We start from the raw sequence: 18551 nt of genomic DNA on the forward strand, positions 1-18551 counted from the left end.
TCTGCCGCTGACCCCGAGGGCAGGGATCCAAAGGCTCCGTAAGCCAGCACAAGTCACCAGCAATGCCAAGAACACCTAGACACAGGCTTAGGGTTAGAGGACAGCAGTGTGGCTCTCCAGCATGAAGAACTGGCCAAGCCAGAATGAAAAGGTAGTACGCATGAACTTTGGGATTTATTTAAACAAGAAAACTGTCAATTTGAACAAGAGGGGAAAAGGACGTTTATTTTCAAAATTACATTGATAGGGAAATAGCCAAAAAGGCACAGTATGTCTGTTGTGCCTTTCCCACCTGGGAAGGTGGCTGGAGACTGCCCAGAGACCTCGTACCACACTTTAAACTTCGGAATTCTGAACTTCATTGTACAAAATGCCCCCCTGAAACATCAACCCCCAGCCACAATCAGCTTTTCAAGGCTGAAAGCTCACAGTGGTAAGTGGAATGTCATGACCTCAGTCCCCTGCAGTCCTGGTGGGAGGGCAGCAGCTGACCACAGGAGCTGCCCTGTGGAGCTGTGATGGGAGCCGTCAGCCAGCCGGGCACTGAGTGACAGCACAAAGGCACGAGTCCCTATCCAGGCTGCTCGGTTATGCAACAGCTCAGTTAGTGTTCTTTCTGCTTATGAAATGGAGGCTGAGCAATGAACCTATGGTACTGTTAATGTTCTGAGATGATAATGGAAAACACTTATTACAGAAGTGCTGTTTTCATGTTTAGTAATTTTAAAACTTTCTGGAATTTATAAAAATTTCTTCCAATAGATTATTTCATCTATATTGCATCTGTAAATTTCACCAAGGACTGCATACAAACCACAGGTACAGCTCATAGACAGGAGCTGCTCCTGTTGCGGAGAGCCAATAACACTGTGTTAGGTCATGAAATTGGTATGTCATGATCCTTTGGGCAAAGACGGCGTAGTTAGGGGTGCATGTTCAGATGAAGCAGTGGTGATATCGGCGCACACAGCCAGGAGCTGGAAGCAGCCAGTGGTTCTCAAGGGTTCTCCTCCTCGTCTTTAATTTCGGAAATTCTGTCTATAGATTTAAGGATTTCAGCAACAAGATTTAATGTTTCTGCTCCTGAAACCAGCTGCCTAAAATGGAAACACAGAGATTGGGGCCTGTTATTATGAGTATTTAACAGCAACAACAGAAGAATTAAAGCGAGGTTCCAGAATGGAGATCCCTTGGATCACTGGGCTGGTGCCTTTTCTGGACTCATTCTGCACTTTACCATGGTGTGGGATCCATGCATGCTCAGCAAACTCCAAATTTTGGTCCCCCTCAGGCAATGTGTGGTGCAGTACTCTTTTGTGACACCTGGTGGCAGTAGTAACCCCTCTCTAGTCACAACCAGTCAGTGCTGGGTGCTTGGTAGATCAGGTGAATTAAATGTTTTTTTTGGTGGTACTGGGGCTTGAACTCAGGGCCTTATGCTTGCTAGACAGGTACTCTTAACACTTGAGCCACTTTGTCAGCCGTTTTTTGTGTTGGGTATTTTTGAGATAGGGTCTCGCTTTTTGCCAGGGCTGGCCTCGAACTGTGATCCTCCTGATCTGTGTCTTCCAAGTAGCTGGGCTACCAGAGCCCTATAGTATTTTGGTTCTCAGTGGGTTTATTAGGACACGGCCTGTGGTAAATCTGTAATTGTCATCATTACTGATAATGACAACAGCGCCCAGAGTGCTCATTGTGCCAAGCCTGCTAAAAGCCTCCTATGAATGAAGCTTGTTTTCACAATAGGAAGGATGCTATTATCCCCTTTATTCAGAACTTCAGTGTCTTGTAAGAAAAAGAACTGGGTTCGAGTCTATAATGGCTATACCTCCCACATGGGACGTTCCTCTGAGACAGGTTAACAAGCCCCCCGAGTGGTGGGTTAACAAAACCAGCTACCACTCATCCTTCCCTGGAGTTCCCTGGCCCAGGTCTAGTCCACGGACTGCAGATTCAGGCACCACCCCAAACAGCATGCTACCCCCACCTACAGCAAGGCTTCCAGCCCCCCGGCACTCACTTTATGGATGTGTGTGCACTGTTCATGACCACACGGAGGTTCTGTAAGGCCACGTCGGTGTTCTGCTTCACCACTGTCAGGCTGGCACCCTGGCCCGACCGCAGGGCTTCATTCTCTCGCTTGAAGTTGGAGACCTGTGCCTTGGGGGAATAAGGAAGAATGTGAGCATCACAAGGCAATCTAAGTGAAAACAGAAGCATCACCCTAGGAGAGCACAGCCTTGTCCATAGGATCTGGCCAAGTCACAATGGCAGATGCTCTAAGAGAGACTGAGCCCAACTTTCCCCTCAACTCCAGTACATCCTGGCTATCTGGCTCTAAGCAATGGGGAGTTTTGCAAGAACACACCCCACCTAGATACTAAACATCCAAACAAACAGGAAAAGGATACCACAGCTTCCCTTTATTTCAGGCCCAAGTAGAAAGACTTTGCCATCCCGATTTTAAGATCTTTTGTCTGCTGGGGACATAGGACAAACTCAACAGAAAGTATTTGATAAGGAAACCCAGAGAAAGATCAAAGCTGGGAAAATAAAGACAAGTAAAGCCCTTCCCTTTAGCCAGGGCCCCTACATCCAGCTATCTTGTTAGAAACTTCGGATGTCCTTCGTCTGCAGCTGTGCTGACATGATATATTGTAATCTTGAACAGCTAACTGCCAAGTCTGCTTCTTCACTCCCTGCTTGCTTGCTTACTGCTGCTTTCCTCAGTATAAAAACCTCAACCACCCTGAGCTCGGGGCCTGTGCCATTTTGGAGATATCCAGGTGCTGGCCCGCTAGTGTAATAAACCTTCCTTTCCTCCAGCCACCTGGGTTTGAGTCTTAATCTTGCTGGTCATACTGTCTGTAATGTTTTCTACAACATATTTATTTATTTTTTGGAGTATTGGGGATTGGATCCAGGACTTTGTGCAAGTGCTTGGTTCAGCCACTGAGCTAAATCCCCCACCCCCTCTGCCACCTTTTTAAATTTTATTTTGAGATAGGGTCTTGCCAAGTTGTCCAGGCTGGCTTGAACTTGCCAATCCTCCTGCTTCAACCTCCCAAGTAGCTGGGATTACAGGCATGTACCACGAGGCCTGACTCACATGTTTTTTTTCTTGAATTCACACTTATGAGACTTCACAGATGAAAAGAAACAGTTAAAAGCTTTTCTCTAATTACCTGGAGCAAGTTTATTTCCCGTTTGAGCTTTATGACATGATTTTCTGCCTTTACAGCGCGTTTCTGTTGCCCAAAAAATAAACACAGAAAGCATCACAGACAGCACAGCATCAGTACAGGACCCCTGCCCTGATGGAGAAGTCAGTGAGCTATGTGACTCTTCCTGGCTTCTCTGCCCAGCCCTCCTCCATTGCTAGAGCCACTGATGAGGAACCTGTCCCTGTCCCCAACAGCCTTAGGACCACCCATCCCAGTGCAAAAGCGTGCCCACAATGTCAAGGCATGCTGGTCCACCAGACAGGACAGCCACACAGTTGGCACTGTGAGGGTGGCCTGCCTGAGCTGAGGGTCTAGTGAATGCAAGTGCCCCTCTCGGCAGCCTCCTGCCCCACCCAGCTAGCTACCCCAGAAGAGAGCCCCTTCGTACAGTCATCAGCTCGAGGTTCTGCTCTACTTGCTGGACCACAGACTCCAGGTCATGGAAGTCACTCTCCTCCTTGATCATCTTTGCCTCCAACTTCCGCTCAAGTGTCCTCACCCTTGGTAAAGGAAATGCCGAGTTGAGTTCACCCCAATGCTTTCAAGAACACCTTTTTTTTGGTGGGACTGGGGTTGGAATTCAAGGCTTCTCTACTGTTTAAGCCACATCTCTAGTCCATTTTGTTATGGTTATTTTGGAGATGGGATCTATTTGTCCAGGTTGGCCTTGGACCTCAATCCTGCCCACCTCAGCCTCTGAAGTAGCTAGGATTACAAGTGCCCAGCTTCAAGAAAACTTGTAAGAGCACCAAAACTTGGTTAGTTGGATAAAAACCATGAAGAACCCAAGGTGAGAACATGATGCTCAGGCAGAAGCAAGACAGCAAGGATCTCTTGGCACAAGGTGCTGTGTTCCCAACAGAAGGCATGGGAAACTGTCCCATGTTCCGCTGATTCAAAAAATGCTGGGCTGACTTGAGTCTGCTGCTTAAAAACTTTACTCAGAATACAAGAAATGTGTTGATGCTAAAGATTGTTTTTTGGTGGCATTGGGATTTGAACTCAGGGCCTCACTCTTTTGAGGCAAGCACTTTACCACTTGAGCCCCTCCACCAGCCCTTTTTTGTGTTGGGTATTTTTGAGATAGGGTCTCACTTTTTGCCTGGGATGGCCTCGAACTGTGATCTTCCTGATCTCTGTCTCTTGAGTAGCTAGGATTATAGGCATGAGCCACCGGTGCCTGGCCTGATGCTAAAGATTTACGTGTGGCAACACTCAGACTCAGTGCAGCTCACCATCACTTAGAAAAAAGTTTCCCTGAATGGTAGGAGAGAGTTGACCCCTAACTAAAAGCTTACATACATTTCTGTTTGAGTTTCAGAGAAGCTCTGAACTTCATTCAGCTTTCTTCTTAGCTTAGAATTTTCATCTTTCAGCTGTAGAGAAAGAAAATTCTGATTAGAAACCCAATAAATCTCATCAAAAGAGGTATATACTCCAGCTCTGGAACTTTTCTCATGTGGTACTGAGGATGGAACCCAGGGCCTTGCACATGCTAGACAAGCGCTTTACCACTGAGCCCCACCCCAACCCTACAACTTTCATTTTTGGAGATACTAGGTTTCAATTTAGGGCTTTCTGTTTGTTTGGCAAGTGCTCTACCACTTGAACCACACCTCTAGCCTTTTTTGCTTTAGTTATTTTGCACGTATTTGCCCATGCCAGCCTCAGACCACGATCCTAACTAAGGCCTCCCACATAGCTGAGATTAGAGATATACACCACACTACTTGGCTTATTCATTGAGATAGGCATCTGGTTAACTTTTTGCCCAGGCTGGCCTCAAACCTTGATCCTCCTGATTCTACCTCCCAACTAGCTGGGATTACAGGCATGAGTCACCGTGCCTGACCCGGAAGTTCTTGATACACAGAACTATCCCAGGTTTATGCAATCAACCTAAAGCACACTTATAAACAGTGACCTGTGGCCACAGATAGACTCCAACTCTACTCAGAATTTGTAAGTTTCTAGGGGATTGTCAACTTAAAATTCTCCTTCATGGTGGATGCTCAGCAAGATGTCCCGAAGCCCATGGAGCCTCCTCTAAGTGTGTAGCCCTCAATACCAGTCCACATCAAGATGACTGTACCTTCCAACCCCTGGTGCTTCACTACCTAACCAAAACCAGCCCAAGGGGAGTGCTCTCTTTGGGGAAATTCTCTTTTCTTTTCAGTGCCAGGGATTGAACCCAGGGTCTCCTGAATGCTGGGCGATGCTCTGTCATTGAGCTACATTTCCAACCCGCTCCACAGGGAAATTCTTAGCAGGTTGTTACATGACCAACGGTCTTGTCCATGGAGCCAAGCCCAGGCCACCCAAGCAGGATGGCTCCTGTTTTTCTCCAGAACACTACTCAGAGCTGTACTCCATGCCTGGCACCATACAGCACTCACTTACTGCTTCGTAACTTATCTGCAGCGTCCGCAGGTGTCTGTCTCCCAAGGACTCTCCATGGGCCACAAAGTCCGCGTTGGGACTCTCTGCTGGAGAAGCTGGAGAGACATGTGAGTCTGTGTCATTCAGTGTCCATGGGGGCAGAGACTCGGGCCCCACCAGTTCCGAAGGGGTGGAGAAAAAGGAAAGGTATGTGCCGCAGGGCGATGTGCTGGCTGTGGCTCTGGATGAGTGAGTTTGCTCCACCGCAGATGGCAGATAGGCTCCATTCCACCCATCATCCTCGTCTTCTTCCTCGTCTAGGAGGTCACCAGCCCCTGTCGGGTCTTCGAAAAACGGCTGCTGATATTCCAGGCCATACCCCACAGTCTGGGGAGTGGGGGAGTTGTGGTCCAGTCCCAGTGGGTGCCTTGAGGCTTCCTGAAAACATTGTAGGCAAATGCTGTGATCCAGAAGCCACTGCTCACCCTACTTTCTCTATGCTCAGCCTGGAACATAAAGAAAGGCCCATTTTGTCCACCAAAAGGGGCCAAACAGCTGAGGTGCTCAACTCCAAAGAGCTTTTCCAATCAGAGTAACAGAAAGAGCTGCCTCACTTTGCCCCACACACTTGTACATCTGAGTCCAACACGTTAGAAGAGATGCCTTCTAAAGCAATCATGACAACTCAGATATACCTTTGGGTAAATTCTACTGTTGGTTGTGTCCTCTTTTGAAAGGCCAAGGTTCTTGGTTTTCAGGAACTCTTTAAAGGAGAATGGATTTGCTTTTTCAAGATCTTCAAGTTTGTCATCTAAAATAACACACAATATAGTTAAAGGGGACTTTCCCATTCATTTTCCAGAGTCCAGTCATATCTACTTGGGAATGCCACCCTCAGCATTTCACCATGACTCAGTTGACACCAGGAAACAAGAAAGCTGCCTGCAAAGAGGGCAGTAAAGCAGATCTGCTGCACCCTGGCTGCTTCTCTCCTCTCCATTCCTCACTCCTCAGTTCCCAAAGAAATCTCAGGAAACCTTTCTCCCAGTGCTAGGGATGTAATGTAGGGCCTCACAGGGTTAGGCAGTCTATCACTGAGCTACACCCCAGATTCCCCTGGGGGTCTTTACCACAGATGTGGCTGCCTCCACTCTACCACTTAGGTGCTGCAAAGTTCTGGAAATGCCCTGCCTCAATCCCTCTGACTTTACCCAGGTAATCTGGCAAACCAGTCTGGCCTTACCCAAGTTCCCACACCTAACCACACTTAAGTCCTGTGGCCCGCCCACTGTCAGAGCTTTTTCTAGGTGCCGGTCTGTGTAAAGTGGGCTCTTGTTATCCCTGCCCTGCCAGTTCCTCATATGGGACTTCCCACCTCCTGGACAACCCCTCGTCTTAGGTTCTCCTGCCCTTGCACCCTTCTCCTGCTCCAAGGACAAGGTAAATCCCTGGAATTCTACATTTTGGGCTCCAGGTACACTCATATCCTGTCAAACCAACAGCCCCCTAACCAAACACATGCCCAGCACTGTGTGGTGAATGGAGAGAAAAAAGAAAGGACAGCTGAGCTACTGTACCTCCAAAACATGTCTCGTGGGCTCCTGATGGACCTTGCTTAGTACATTTCCCCTTTCCATAGCCAAAATCTGAAAAGAAACATCATAACCCTCCCATGATCACAGGAAGCTTTAGGACTGCAGTTTGTCCAGGGACATGGAGCCTCTTCCCTGCAGTGATTCTCACTGACTGGTGTACTTGAGGGGCAGGACCAGGGCTCCGAACCTTACAGGTGACCTGCCTCCCAGTGGATTCTGGTCCCCGAGCGTGTGTCTATGTGTGAACACAGCGGGTCTGTCCACAGTGCTCCTCTTAAGTGCCCAGACCTTGACCTCACCACCTACACACGCCTGCACCGCTGGCTGCCAGTGTAGTTGCCTGGGTGGAAGAGATGGAGTGAACCTGCAGCCAGACATAGCTCCGGCTCTTTCCAGCTCTCCTGCAGGACGAGGGCTCGGGGGCCTCACCCGCACCGGCGGCCTCCGTGCTGCGCTGGGGCTGGCTGCGGGAGAGGGGCTCCCCAAGACCAGACTTGAGCGGGACGGCGCCCCGTCCTCCGCCTGGGCACAGTGCCCGGCACTCTGCTGGGGCCACCGGGCAGTCGGCGCCCCGACTCTCACCTGTGTCTCCCACGGACGCCAGCACCGGGCTGGGCACATAGCACATAAACGTCGGCCGAATGCCGAAGAAGTGGGGGTGCAGGTCCCCGCCATGGGGGCGCTCACAGTCTAGCTGGGGGAGACAAGACCGGCGCTCATAGAACGCAGGAGCTGTAAGCGACAACGACAGCGGCTTCACCGCGGGCCGCCCCGGCCCCGGCCCCGGCCCCGGCCCCGGCCCCCCAGCCCCGGGTCCCGGCCCCGAGGCCCCTCACCGTCGGGAACGACGAGACTCCGGGCCCGGGACAGCGGGGGCGCGCCAGGGCGGCGCGCGTAGCCCGACATCGCCGCGCCCGGCTAGCCGGGCCACGGCCCCATGGCCCGCCGCCGTCGCACGCCGCCGCTCTGAGCCTCTCGCCGCCGCTTCCGCCCCGCGTACCGGAAGCGCGCGCGGAACGCCGCGGCCGGCGGGGGCGGGGCGCGCGGCGGAAGCGGAAGTGACGGCAGAAGCGCGGCGGCGCGATGGCGACGGTGCTGTCGGCGGCGGCGCGGCTGCTGCGCGGGTCGGGGGCTCGGGCTCCGCGGCCGAGGTGAGCCGAGGCGTCTTCCGGACGCCGGCCCGACTCCGCGCGCCCCGGGGCTCGGGCGGGGGACGCGCCGGGGCCCCGGCTCTCGGGCCGCACGTCGGCGTGCCGCCTGGACGTCCCTCTGTCCCTGGCGTTCGCGGCCCCTTCCTAGCTGGTGTCCCACGTGTCGAGGGGAGGTGGAGGAAGCAGTTGCTGTGCTCGGAAAGTGGGGACAGACGCTGGCCGAACAAGTGTGGGCAATGTACTTCGAAGTAAATGAGCAGCGTTTAGAGATAGAATATAACGGGAAGGCCAGGCGCCTGTGTTGAACGCCGGTAATCCTAGCTACTCGGAGGCTGAGATCAGGAGGCCAGCCTGAGCAAATAGTTCTCGAGACTCCCATCTCAAAAATAGCCAGCGCAAAATGGGCTGGAGGTGTGGCTCAAACGGTAGAGCACCAGCTTTACAAGTGCGAAGCCCTATGTTCAAACCCTAGTTTCAAAAAAAAAAAAAAAAGAAAGAAAAGATTGCGAAAGACCAGGCAGAGACAGGAAAGCCCCGTATTCAGAATGATATTTCAGCCAGGAGATGAAGAAGGATGGACTCGCAGAGGGACAGAACAGGAGCTTTGGGGATGGTGAGCCAAGTGTGTTCCAGGCATTGACAGAACCATTGTGACTTGCACTTAGTAAGAGGGGGAGCCTCCTACTAAGGCCAGAGGGTACAGAGCCTTCCAGACTAGGTAAGGGCTGTGGCTACTGTGGCTAAAGTGAAGCTGTGAGGGCAGGGCTGACCTCTATGTGTACCAGGTGCGCTGAGAGTGGGTTCCTGTTGCCAGAGAACTGAACCAGCTTGCCCCAGCTCCCTTGGCTGAGCCAGGATCTTGATCACTCCCCTGTGTTGTCACTGGAGGCCTATAGAAAGGGACCCTCCAGAAAAGGAGATATTGACTTTTAATGCAGACCAGACTTAATTAAATGCACCTAAGTGGTTGTCATAGGTGCACACATCCCAGGTCTGCTGTAACCTGTTTCTCTGTTATAGGTTTGGACCTCCTGCACACAGGCAGTTCAGTAGTGGAGGTGCCTATCCCAATATTCCCCTTTCTTCTCCCTTACCTGGTGTACCCAAGCCTGTTTTTGCTACAGTGGACGGACAAGAAAAGTTTGAAACCAAAGTTACCACACTGGATAATGGGCTTCGTGTGGCATCTCAGAATAAGTTTGGACAATTTTGTACAGTAGGAAGTAAGTATTGCTAGTGCATTGTGGGTGATCTTGTGTTTTAACATGAGGTCTATCAGTTGTAATTACATGTCAGTTATGAACTGTGACCTGAGTGGAAGCAAGTTAAAAAACTTACCACCCAAGATAGGAATGCAATCTTTCTGTAATTCTGAATGTTTTCATCACAGTGTAGGGTTTCATAAGTGTTGATTTGTGCAGTCACAATCAGGATAATAGGATGTGCTCATCGCCCCCATGTAGTTATGTCCGGCTAAATCAGTCAGTGATGTAAAATGTTTCTCTTCTCCTGTTTTGAATGTTATGTTTACCCTGTCAATTTTCTTCTTATTACCAGTTCTCATCAATTCAGGATCAAGATATGAAGCAAAATATCTTAGTGGAATTGCTCACTTTTTGGAAAAATTGGCATTTTCGGTCAGTGTCTTAATTTGTAACTTTTGTGACTATGCTCAGGAAGGGGCATTTCAGGTTTTCTTCTTTAGAATGATTCTTTAACAAATGATTTAGTTGTAAGTTAATGCTAGTAAAAGACTTAAAAGATAATTGGTTTTCATGGGATTTGAAAGGAAAAGTAAATTTTTTTCTCAAAAATTGGATTTTTTGGATTGTTTATTGAAGCTTTCTCTACAGTCTACTGCTCGGTATGACAGCAAAGATGAAATTCTCCTTACCTTGGAAAAGCATGGGGGCATTTGTGACTGCCAGACCTCAAGGTATGCCACCTTTCCATACACACTTTGTGTCCTTGTAGAACTGTCCTCCTCATCCTTAGTCAGAGTCCCTCTGAGCCCCTCACAATGGAGAGGCTGCAGAGATCAATGGTGGTCTGGACAAAATGTTGGGTGGAGACCTGGGGCAGAATACAGAGGTGGCAGTACTGACACAGAGAAACAGTTCTGGAAAGGACCCTTATTCATTTCAGCAAGCCTGTCGGCTGGATTCTGGGGATACAGCAGGCCCTGTTCTTGAGATGGGGCAGAGGGCAACGCGTATGGCATGTGCATAAGAGCCAAAGGCAATGGAAGTTTAGGGGGAAAATGACGAGATTGATTTGGAGTAGAGAAAGGAATCATAAGAAACATGGCATTGGGACTGTTCCTGAGGGGTCTGCTGGATAGAGAAGTTAGGGGCATTCTAGACACAGACATGGCAGGTGTTCCAGCTTAGCTGGAAGCAGCCACAGGCTATCTGGGACTAAGAGGGGGTGGTGTGTAGCTGAAGTACAGGTGCAGTGGGGGACATAGGTTTGGACCACATTCAGAAAGCTCTGGGCTATGTGAGATGGTGGACACAGATCACAGACTGTAAAAATGGTTGGCTATGTTGCTGGGCATGGTGGTGCACAGCTGTAATCCCTGCACGTGGGAGGCTGACGCAGTACAATCACAAATTCTAGGCCATGGGCTGTGTAGGGAGACTGTCTCAAATAACCAAAACTCAACAAAAAAGTTACTTAAATCTGAGTGCTAAAAAAGTGACAGACATAACTGGCTGCTAAGAACTAAAGCTAACAAAGAGGGTGGATGTGGATACAGCTCAGGGGCAGAGCACTTAGCTAGCATGGTCAATCCCCAACACTGCGAAAATACGTAAGGAAAGTTAGCTGGAGGAAGCCTAGCATGTCAGGGCCTCCACCTCACATGGGACTGCAGTCCACTATGAGCCGCCCCTGTCCAGGGCAGAGGTCCATCCCGTCCCTTCTGAAGGCATGTGATCGTGTCCTGCCCCTTAAGCCCAGTCCTTTCTGTGTGGCAGCTGTGTCTCGTATGTGGTCACCTTGACTGCATCTCACATGGTCCCGTGGTAGTTTCATGCTTGTTCGTCCTTGACCTCCTGCACACTTCTGACCATCAGGGCCTTGTGTCACGGGTAAAGTTACACCCAGACAACAGGCTTCCTGAGAGCCAGGTGCTCTGTCCCCCAAGCCTTCCGCGGCCAGACACGTTTCTATATGGACCAGCCGGCTTGTTCAGCCAAGGCTTAGAATGCGCCGGGTGATACGCATCTCCTTTTGAGAGAGCCGATGTTTAGGTAGACCGAGATAGGATGGCTCAGTTTGACTCAGCAGTGTCTGTTACACAAAAACGTCCTCTATGGGCAGCTCTGGCTCTTCCTGTCAGGAATTCACACTAATAGAATGAGAGCGGGGAAGTCTGCTGGAAAATCCTCTGGTACACAGGGCCTTGGGGCTGGGGTTGACCTGTCAGGTAGGAACTCAGCTTCTGGCATTGTTGACTTATTTCTCTTCCAGAGACACCACTATGTATGCTGTATCTGCTGACAGCAAAGGCTTGGACATTGTGGTGGGGTTGCTGGCTGATGTGGTTCTGCACCCCCGCCTAACAGGTGTGGCTCTTAGTACGGAGGTGGGCCTGGGGCAAAGTGGGGGGCGGTTAGTGGAGGGCTGTCACTTAGAGGAAGGGCACTGTATGGTAGGAGCCATGGGCTCGTGTGCCAGGGCTGCACACAGTCCTTAGCGTTTTAGAGAGCACTTAGTGCTCTGTCAAGTCTCTGTGCCCTTTAAGGGGTCAGGAGGTTTAATAATTTCTGCCCACAGTTTCCACTGGCAAATGGTGGTACTTTGAGTCCCTGCTAGGAGTGAGCCAGCAGGGAAGGGAGGCTGGCTGTCCCAGCCATCTGACGTGTTCTGTTTCACAGCAGCCTGGCCTCATGTCCAAGGCTGCAGTTCTTGTCATAGCCAGCAGAGGAATGGTGCCCTGGCTTGGTCTGTGTCTTCTAAGTGTCATTATATCTGCTTTGGGTCCTCACAGCTCTGTACCTTGGGACAGACAGGTTGAATGCTGTCAGTGCCCTTTACTGGTAAGGCAGCCAAGGCTTGGAACAGGTCCAAGCTGTGCAGAGGCAGAAGAGGATGAGAGGCCCATGTCCCTGGTTCCTGCTCAGCTGGTACTCCCCTTTGGTCACATAGTTGCTCCTGTGCTGTCCCTGGTGAAGACAGGTGACCACAGCACCTGGCTGACTCAGCCTAACTCAGTGCTGAGGGTTAGTACTGCCTTCTGTGTTGTCACCAGTGCAGACCAAGTCCTTGTCTCTGGGTTCTTGCAGATGAAGAAATCGAGATGACACGGATGGCGGTCCAGTTTGAGTTGGAGGACCTAAACATGCGACCTGACCCCGAGCCACTGCTCACTGAGATGATTCACGAAGTAAAATACGGGCTCATGCATGCCCCATGTCCCCATAGCAGTGGCCTCCTTGGGTGGTTGGGCCCCACTTTTGGCCTCTGTTGTAGACAGTGGGTGTTTACAGCCTGAACTTCTGAACCTGCTGCTCATGCAGGGTCTGTGCTTTCCACCTCATGCAGTAATGAGATTTTTTTTCCACTCCCCCATTGATAGGACCCTTTTTGTGATTTCTCTTTCTAGAGAGGTGGACTTTACTACTTGTGAGAACACTCTTTGAGGTGCCCCTGCCCAACTGTGGCTGAAATGAGCAGTCTTTTCTCCAGAGGTTCAGCTGGAGGCAGTGCCATATATTCACTTCCTCATTCCCGTTTTTTCCCCCTCCCCTGTTCTCCAGGCTGCTTATAGGGGGAACACAGTGGGCCTGCACCGTTTCTGCCCCACAGAAAACATAGCAAAGATTGATCGAGAGGTACTTCATTCCTACCTGAAGAACTATTACACCCCTGACCGCATGGTGTTGGCAGGAGTGGGCGTCGAGCACGAGCACCTGGTAGAATGTGCTGGAAAGTACCTCCTTGGAGCCCAGCCCACCTGGGGGGCTGTCAGGACTGTGGATGTTGACAGATCCATGGCGCAGTACACCGGCGGGATTGTCAAGGTAACCTGGTGCTGGGAAAGCTCCTGTCCTGGGCTGTGTACTTGTGTGTGCTTTGGTCTGTGTTTGTATTTGCTTTCCCTCAGGAGGGCATGAATGCATCCTATGTGAAGCCAGGAGCCTTAGAACCGAGTTCAGCCTGAGCGCCTGCTTGGGCATGGCTCTTCCTCCTGTGGGAATGTATCCTGCTTGTGCCAGGTTTCTCTTTTTTTTTTTTTTGGTGGGACTGGGGTTTAAACGCATGGCTTCACACTTGCAAAGCAGGCGCTCTACCACTTGAGGCACACCTCCTGTCCAGTTCACTCTGGTTAATGTTTGGAAATGGGGGATCTCTAAAATTATTTGCCTGGGCTGGCCTTGAACTGCAATCCTCCCGATGTCAACCTCCCAAGTAGCTAGGATTACAGGTATGAGCCAACAGCACTCAGCTTGCATAGGGTTTCTGCATAATGCTTGTTTGATCTCACAGCTAGAGAGAGATATGTCCAATGTCAGTCTGGGCCCAACTCCGATCCCTGAGCTCACGCACATCATGGTGGGACTGGAGAGCTGTTCCTTCTTGGTGAGTCAGCATGGGTCAGGTGTGCCCCAGGAGGCCAGGCTGCCCTTGGCTGACAGCCTGCTGTCTCGTTCCTGTAGGAGGAGGATTTCATCCCCTTCGCCGTGCTGAACATGATGATGGGAGGAGGGGGCTCCTTCTCGGCTGGCGGGCCTGGCAAGGGCATGTTCTCCAGGCTCTACCTCAATGTGCTCAACAGGTTGGTGCCACTCTCGCAGTGGCTGTCCCCAGGCCACCAAGCGCATTTGAACCGTATGCTACTTTCTGATGCTTTCTCCAGTTCCTGTGGCCTGATGTTGGCCATTACCTTTGTCCAAGCCGCTGCATGTCCCCCACAGGCACCACTGGATGTACAGTGCGACCTCCTACCATCATAGCTATGAGGACACAGGCCTCCTGTGCATCCATGCCAGCGCTGACCCGAGACAGGTGAGGGCCATGTGGTGTCCGCCTGCTCTCCGCCTGCCCTCAGCCCTAGCCTCTCTACAGTGCTGCTCCTCCATGCCTGGGTCCTGCTTGAGGGGTCGGCAGGCTGACAGGCACAGCTCACCGCCCTCATTTACTCCCTTCATAGGTTCGAGAAATGGTAGAAATCATTACGAAGGAGTTTATTTTGATGGGCGGAACTGTGGATGTGGTAAGTAAGGCCTGGAGCCACTTCTAGACTTGTCCTCTCAGCCCTTGCGTCCTGTCCTGGCAGAGTCAAAGCCAAGAGGTGGCACAGGCTTGGGCTGGGCTGCTCCACTCTACTCTTGGGCCTCCACAGTCTGATCCTGAGGACACTGTGTCCTCCCTGACCCCACCCACCGAACACTTGTGAATTAAAGCAGCATTGTGTAAGACTAGGAGCAGAAACGGGCTTTTTCTAGACTTTTCTTTCTTTATTTTTGGGTGGTACTGGGGCCTAAACCCAGGGTCTCATGCTTGCTGGGCAGGTGTTTGACCACTTGAGCCACACTTGAAGCCAATAGCATTTATTTCAGGTTGGTTTTTGATAGGTTACCTTGATGTTTAGAAGCCTCGTTACTTCCTGGGCCAGAACTAATAAAAAAATAAGTAAATTTTGCATACACATAGAAATACACAAACGCACACACATGCACATGTACACAGATGCTCACGCCATGGGGGCGTGGCCAGCCACAGGCACGATAGGCCTGCAGTTCTGCAGCACACATTGACTGCAATCCAGGTTTTCTGTAATGACCACATGCTCCCTTTTTAATCAGAAAAGAAAGGTTTTTGTTTGTTTTTACACAGCTATTAAGTGAAAAAAGCATCATTTTAAGACTAAAGCCTCCTGGTACTTACCACAGGCTGTGTTCTTACCTTGATTGTACAGAAAGAGGAGGCAAAGTAAACCTACTCCATATATACCTCAGCCCAGGCCCTGTGCCTGGGGAGACATGGGGTGGGAGAAAAAAATGGGCTAAAAATGTATTTTAAGTTTCATAAGTCTTACTGGGCATGGTGGCACATACCTGTTAATTGCAGTACTCAGGAGGAGGGTAGACATCATTGGTTTGAGGCTAGCGAGACCCTGTCTCAAAAGACCCAGGGCATGGCTTAGTAGTGCAGTACCTGCCTAGTTTGCACAAGGTCCTGGGTTCCATCCCCAGACTCCCTCCGCCTCCCAAATAATAATAGATCTTACTAGAAAAATGATACTTTCTACTAATGTAAAGTTGTTTTGAGATAAATTTACAGCATGCAAGTTACTTGCCTTAAGTTACAAACGTGAAAATGGCCTGTGTTGAGCGAGAAACTATTTTACATACAAATGATACATAGTCTTAAGGTCAGCTGAAGTGTGATAGCTCTGAGACCCACTGGCAGCGTTTCTCATGCTGCTGTGGCCTGGCCTTCCTGACCCTGAGTCCTGCAGCCACAGTCTTAAAATCCACACCTGGTCAGAGATTCAGCGCTTGCAGAGGTGTCACTTCAGCTTCCTCAGAAGCCCCTGAACATTGCCTGGGCTCTTGTGCCTAGGGCCCTGCATGGAGCCAAGATCTGTGTTTGATCGCTTTCCTCCTGACTTTACCGTGTGGCCACCTTGGGGCCCAGCTCGGTGTTCAGCATTTCGCTCTGCTGAAATCTCAGACAGGCAGCAAAGGGAGAATCAGGGCACATTTCCCCATCTCAGGTGGTGACAGCTCTAAGTGCAGCTCCCATTTGCACCTGGGACCCAGGCCTGGGGACAGACTCCCTCCCATGTTCGTCTTTTGGTACTCATAAGGCCTTTTTGCTGACACATGGGTGACGGGTGATGTGTGGCCCTTAGGTGGAGCTGGAGCGGGCCAAGACACAGCTGATGGCGATGCTCATGATGAACCTGGAGGCCAGGCCTGTGATCTTCGAGGACGTGGGGAGGCAGGTGCTGGCTACCCATTCCAGAAAGCTGCCCCATGAGCTGTGCACGCTTATCAGTGAGTATGTGCTGGCAGTGGCCTGGGTTGGGCTCAGATGAGACCACACCCTGGTGCGAGTGGACAGATGGGCCCCTTATGGGCATGGTAACTCAGCCTTCTGCAGCCTTGGAGGGCCTGTCACCACCTGTGGAGGTCTTAGGAGGACTAGTGGACAGAACCCTGTTTCACATTTGGAGTGGTGTATGCCCGCAGTGCTTTGTCTGTGTGGCTCCGGCTGGATGTCTCATGCCTGTGCAGTGTTTGCCTGGTCTCTTCTGGAGCCAGGTGTAAAGCTAGGCACACAGCTGCTTATAGGTGGGGCAGCCCAGGTAACTGGTGCACCTGTCCTTTGAGGTCACTTCAACTCACCCTGCTGTACTTGAAATCCTGCTGGGGACTCATGCGGGCCCTTGTTCTTCCTTTAGGAGTCCCTGGGTCCTTGAGCACAGCTCCGTCCAATCTTTGTGAGGCCTTGTCTTCTATAGAGGACAACCGTACCTGGTTGAAGGGTCCTTGGGGAATGGATTCCTGGTGGCTCCTGGATCCCCTCTTGAAGGCTGACCTGTAGGCTGTGTGTGTGCAGCTGCTCTAGAGGTGCAGCTCTGAGGGATAAAGTGAATCCATAAGACAAGAAACCCCCTCTAAATGTAATTACTCCTGGTGTGGGTATATCCTCCTGCATTTGATTGATCAATTTTTTTTTTTTTTTTGAGACAGGGTCTCACTTTGTAGCCCTGGCTGTTGTGGAACTCTCAATTCTGGTTTCACCTCCCAAATGCCTGGATTACAGGCATGGATTACTACACACAACTGCTCTCATATATTTGAAAATAATGTTAAGCCATTGACACTTTCCCATTTACTAAGAAAATTCTCTTCTGTCCTTTCACTCTGAATCCCCCTCAGTCACCCTGGTTACAGCGGGGCCTCTGGAGCCCTCCGGGTCCAGATAGTGGCCACTGCCTTGAAGTGGAGACATGTGTTGAGGCCTGACATCCTCTTGCTATCTGCTAGGTAACGTGAAGCCAGAAGATGTTAAGAGAGTTGCTTCTAAGATGCTCCGTGGGAAGCCTGCGGTGGCCGCCCTGGGTGATTTGACTGACCTGCCCACCTACGAGCACATCCAGGCAGCGCTGTCAAGCAGAGATGGGCGCCTGCCCAGGACATACCGGCTCTTCCGGTAGAGTCCCCCAAGGCCCTTGAGGACTCTTAAGGCTGCAGAGGAGCCTGTTTCCACACGTTACTTTTTGTGTGAACTTAGTGTAAGGGGTCTGCTTCTATAAACAGTGTGAACTGTGAGGCTTTTGAACTTGAATGAGCAAAGTTAAGGTTGCCACACCTGTGCGGCTTTTTTTATTTCCTCAGACCAGAACTTGCCAAGCAGGATAAATACTACCCTCTCCCTCCGAAGTGGAAGGCAGGCAGGGCGCAGGACTAGAACCAGTCTTCTGCCATTCCAAATGCTCACTTTCAGGGGTTCTCAGCTGCGAAAGCAGGGGCTGGAAGCATGGGTGTGGTTGTCAGCTGGCCCTGGCTTGCAGCCCTGCTGTGTTCCACTGTGCTTCCCAGAGCATGGTTGGCTCACACAGCCACTGTCTCTGCCAATAAAATGGTGACTTCTTTTACCACGCTGTGTTCCTTCTTCCTCTGCTATGGGAGGGATTGGTAAAGGCCTATCTTAACTGCCCACTTTCCTAAATAACGGCCCTGCTCCTTGAGAATACCCGTTTGGCCTGGTGTCTTAGAGCCTTTTCTCCCTCAGTTCTGAGACCCGTGCTGGTTCCAGGTGTCAGTGTGGCTAAGCGCCAGGAGCTCCCTACTTTCAGTCAGTGGCAGCATGCAGTTATAGCAGAGCTTATGGACGCTTAGCAGTGGAAACACAAGGGCCGTGGAACTCCATCTGTCACTGCAGACAGTGTAGGAACTAGCCTCACATGAAATGGCAGTACATGTGAACGGTTCTCGCACGCAGACACTCACGGGGCTCCGTGGCAGAGCTCAGGCCTGGGAACATGGTTAAAGTTCATGGGGTGGCTGTGGTGCTGTGGTGGGTGAAAGTGCAGCCTGGGGCACGTGGCAGTTCCTGGGTCATGGGAAGCTGTGCTGTGCAGTTCTGTTTGACTGTAGCTTGTCTATTTTGAGAAGTAAGGCCTGCCCTTGGCTGTCCCTATGCAAGGTGGGTGTCTTAAAGAAGCCAGACTCCAGGGCCTC

At 50.9% G+C, this 18551-nt stretch overlaps 2 protein-coding genes and 1 non-coding gene across 7 annotated transcripts; 2 read left to right on the forward strand and 1 right to left on the reverse strand.

Annotated features, from left to right (window-relative positions):
* Positions 1-155: 155 nt before the first annotated feature.
* Positions 156-8175, reverse strand: Entr1 (endosome associated trafficking regulator 1). Of its 3 annotated transcripts, XM_020183537.2 has the most exons (10): positions 8035-8175; positions 7781-7930; positions 7181-7249; positions 6299-6414; positions 5625-6041; positions 4527-4600; positions 3613-3724; positions 3186-3248; positions 2021-2160; positions 156-1097 (listed from the first exon to the last, which is right to left on the reverse strand). In XM_020183537.2, exons 1-10 carry the CDS (start codon positions 8102-8104, stop codon positions 998-1000), a joined length of 1311 nt encoding a protein of 436 aa, XP_020039126.2. In that variant the 5' UTR covers positions 8105-8175; the 3' UTR covers positions 156-997. The 3 variants fall into 3 exon arrangements, with proteins under 3 accessions (XP_020039126.2, XP_020039127.2, XP_020039128.2); XM_020183538.2 differs by lacking the exon at positions 7781-7930; XM_020183539.2 differs by lacking the exons at positions 7181-7249; positions 7781-7930.
* Positions 8176-8251: 76 nt separating this feature from the next.
* On the forward strand, positions 8252-17965 carry Pmpca (peptidase, mitochondrial processing subunit alpha). Of its 3 annotated transcripts, none has more exons than XM_074052838.1 (13): positions 8252-8349; positions 9370-9572; positions 9907-9986; positions 10191-10285; positions 11824-11918; positions 12639-12739; positions 13113-13376; positions 13843-13935; positions 14013-14131; positions 14271-14361; positions 14507-14569; positions 16214-16358; positions 17355-17965. In XM_074052838.1, exons 1-13 carry the CDS (start codon positions 8282-8284, stop codon positions 17522-17524), a joined length of 1587 nt encoding a protein of 528 aa, XP_073908939.1. In that variant the 5' UTR covers positions 8252-8281; the 3' UTR covers positions 17525-17965. The 3 variants fall into 3 exon arrangements, with proteins under 3 accessions (XP_073908939.1, XP_073908940.1, XP_020036617.2); XM_074052839.1 differs by having other exon boundaries at positions 10203-10285; XM_020181028.2 differs by lacking the exon at positions 8252-8349 and having other exon boundaries at positions 9434-9572; positions 10203-10285; positions 11826-11918.
* LOC141416009 (small nucleolar RNA SNORA51) lies at positions 15227-15358 on the forward strand. Its single transcript, XR_012440946.1, has one exon. It is a non-coding gene; the product is annotated as a small nucleolar RNA SNORA51 (small nucleolar RNA).
* Positions 17966-18551: the final 586 nt, after the last annotated feature.

Source organism: Castor canadensis, chromosome 13, assembly GCF_047511655.1.
Source record: "Castor canadensis chromosome 13, mCasCan1.hap1v2, whole genome shotgun sequence".
NCBI lineage: Eukaryota > Metazoa > Chordata > Mammalia > Rodentia > Castoridae > Castor > Castor canadensis.

Coding starts and splice junctions, on each gene's coding strand:
- Entr1 (XM_020183537.2), bottom strand. CDS start 8,104: ATGTCGGGCTACGCGCGCCGCCCTGGCGCGCCCCCGCTGTCCCGGGCC. Junction 6,042..6,298: donor ACAGTAGAATTTACCCAAAG/GTATATCTGAGT, acceptor CAATGTTTTCAG/GAAGCCTCAAGGCACCCACT. Junction 1,098..2,020: donor AGTGCACACACATCCATAAA/GTGAGTGCCGGG, acceptor TTTCCATTTTAG/GCAGCTGGTTTCAGGAGCAG.
- Pmpca (XM_074052838.1), top strand. CDS start 8,282: ATGGCGACGGTGCTGTCGGCGGCGGCGCGGCTGCTGCGCGGGTCGGGG. Junction 9,987..10,190: donor TGGAAAAATTGGCATTTTCG/GTCAGTGTCTTA, acceptor TGTTTATTGAAG/CTTTCTCTACAGTCTACTGC. Junction 11,919..12,638: donor TCTGCACCCCCGCCTAACAG/GTGTGGCTCTTA, acceptor GGGTTCTTGCAG/ATGAAGAAATCGAGATGACA.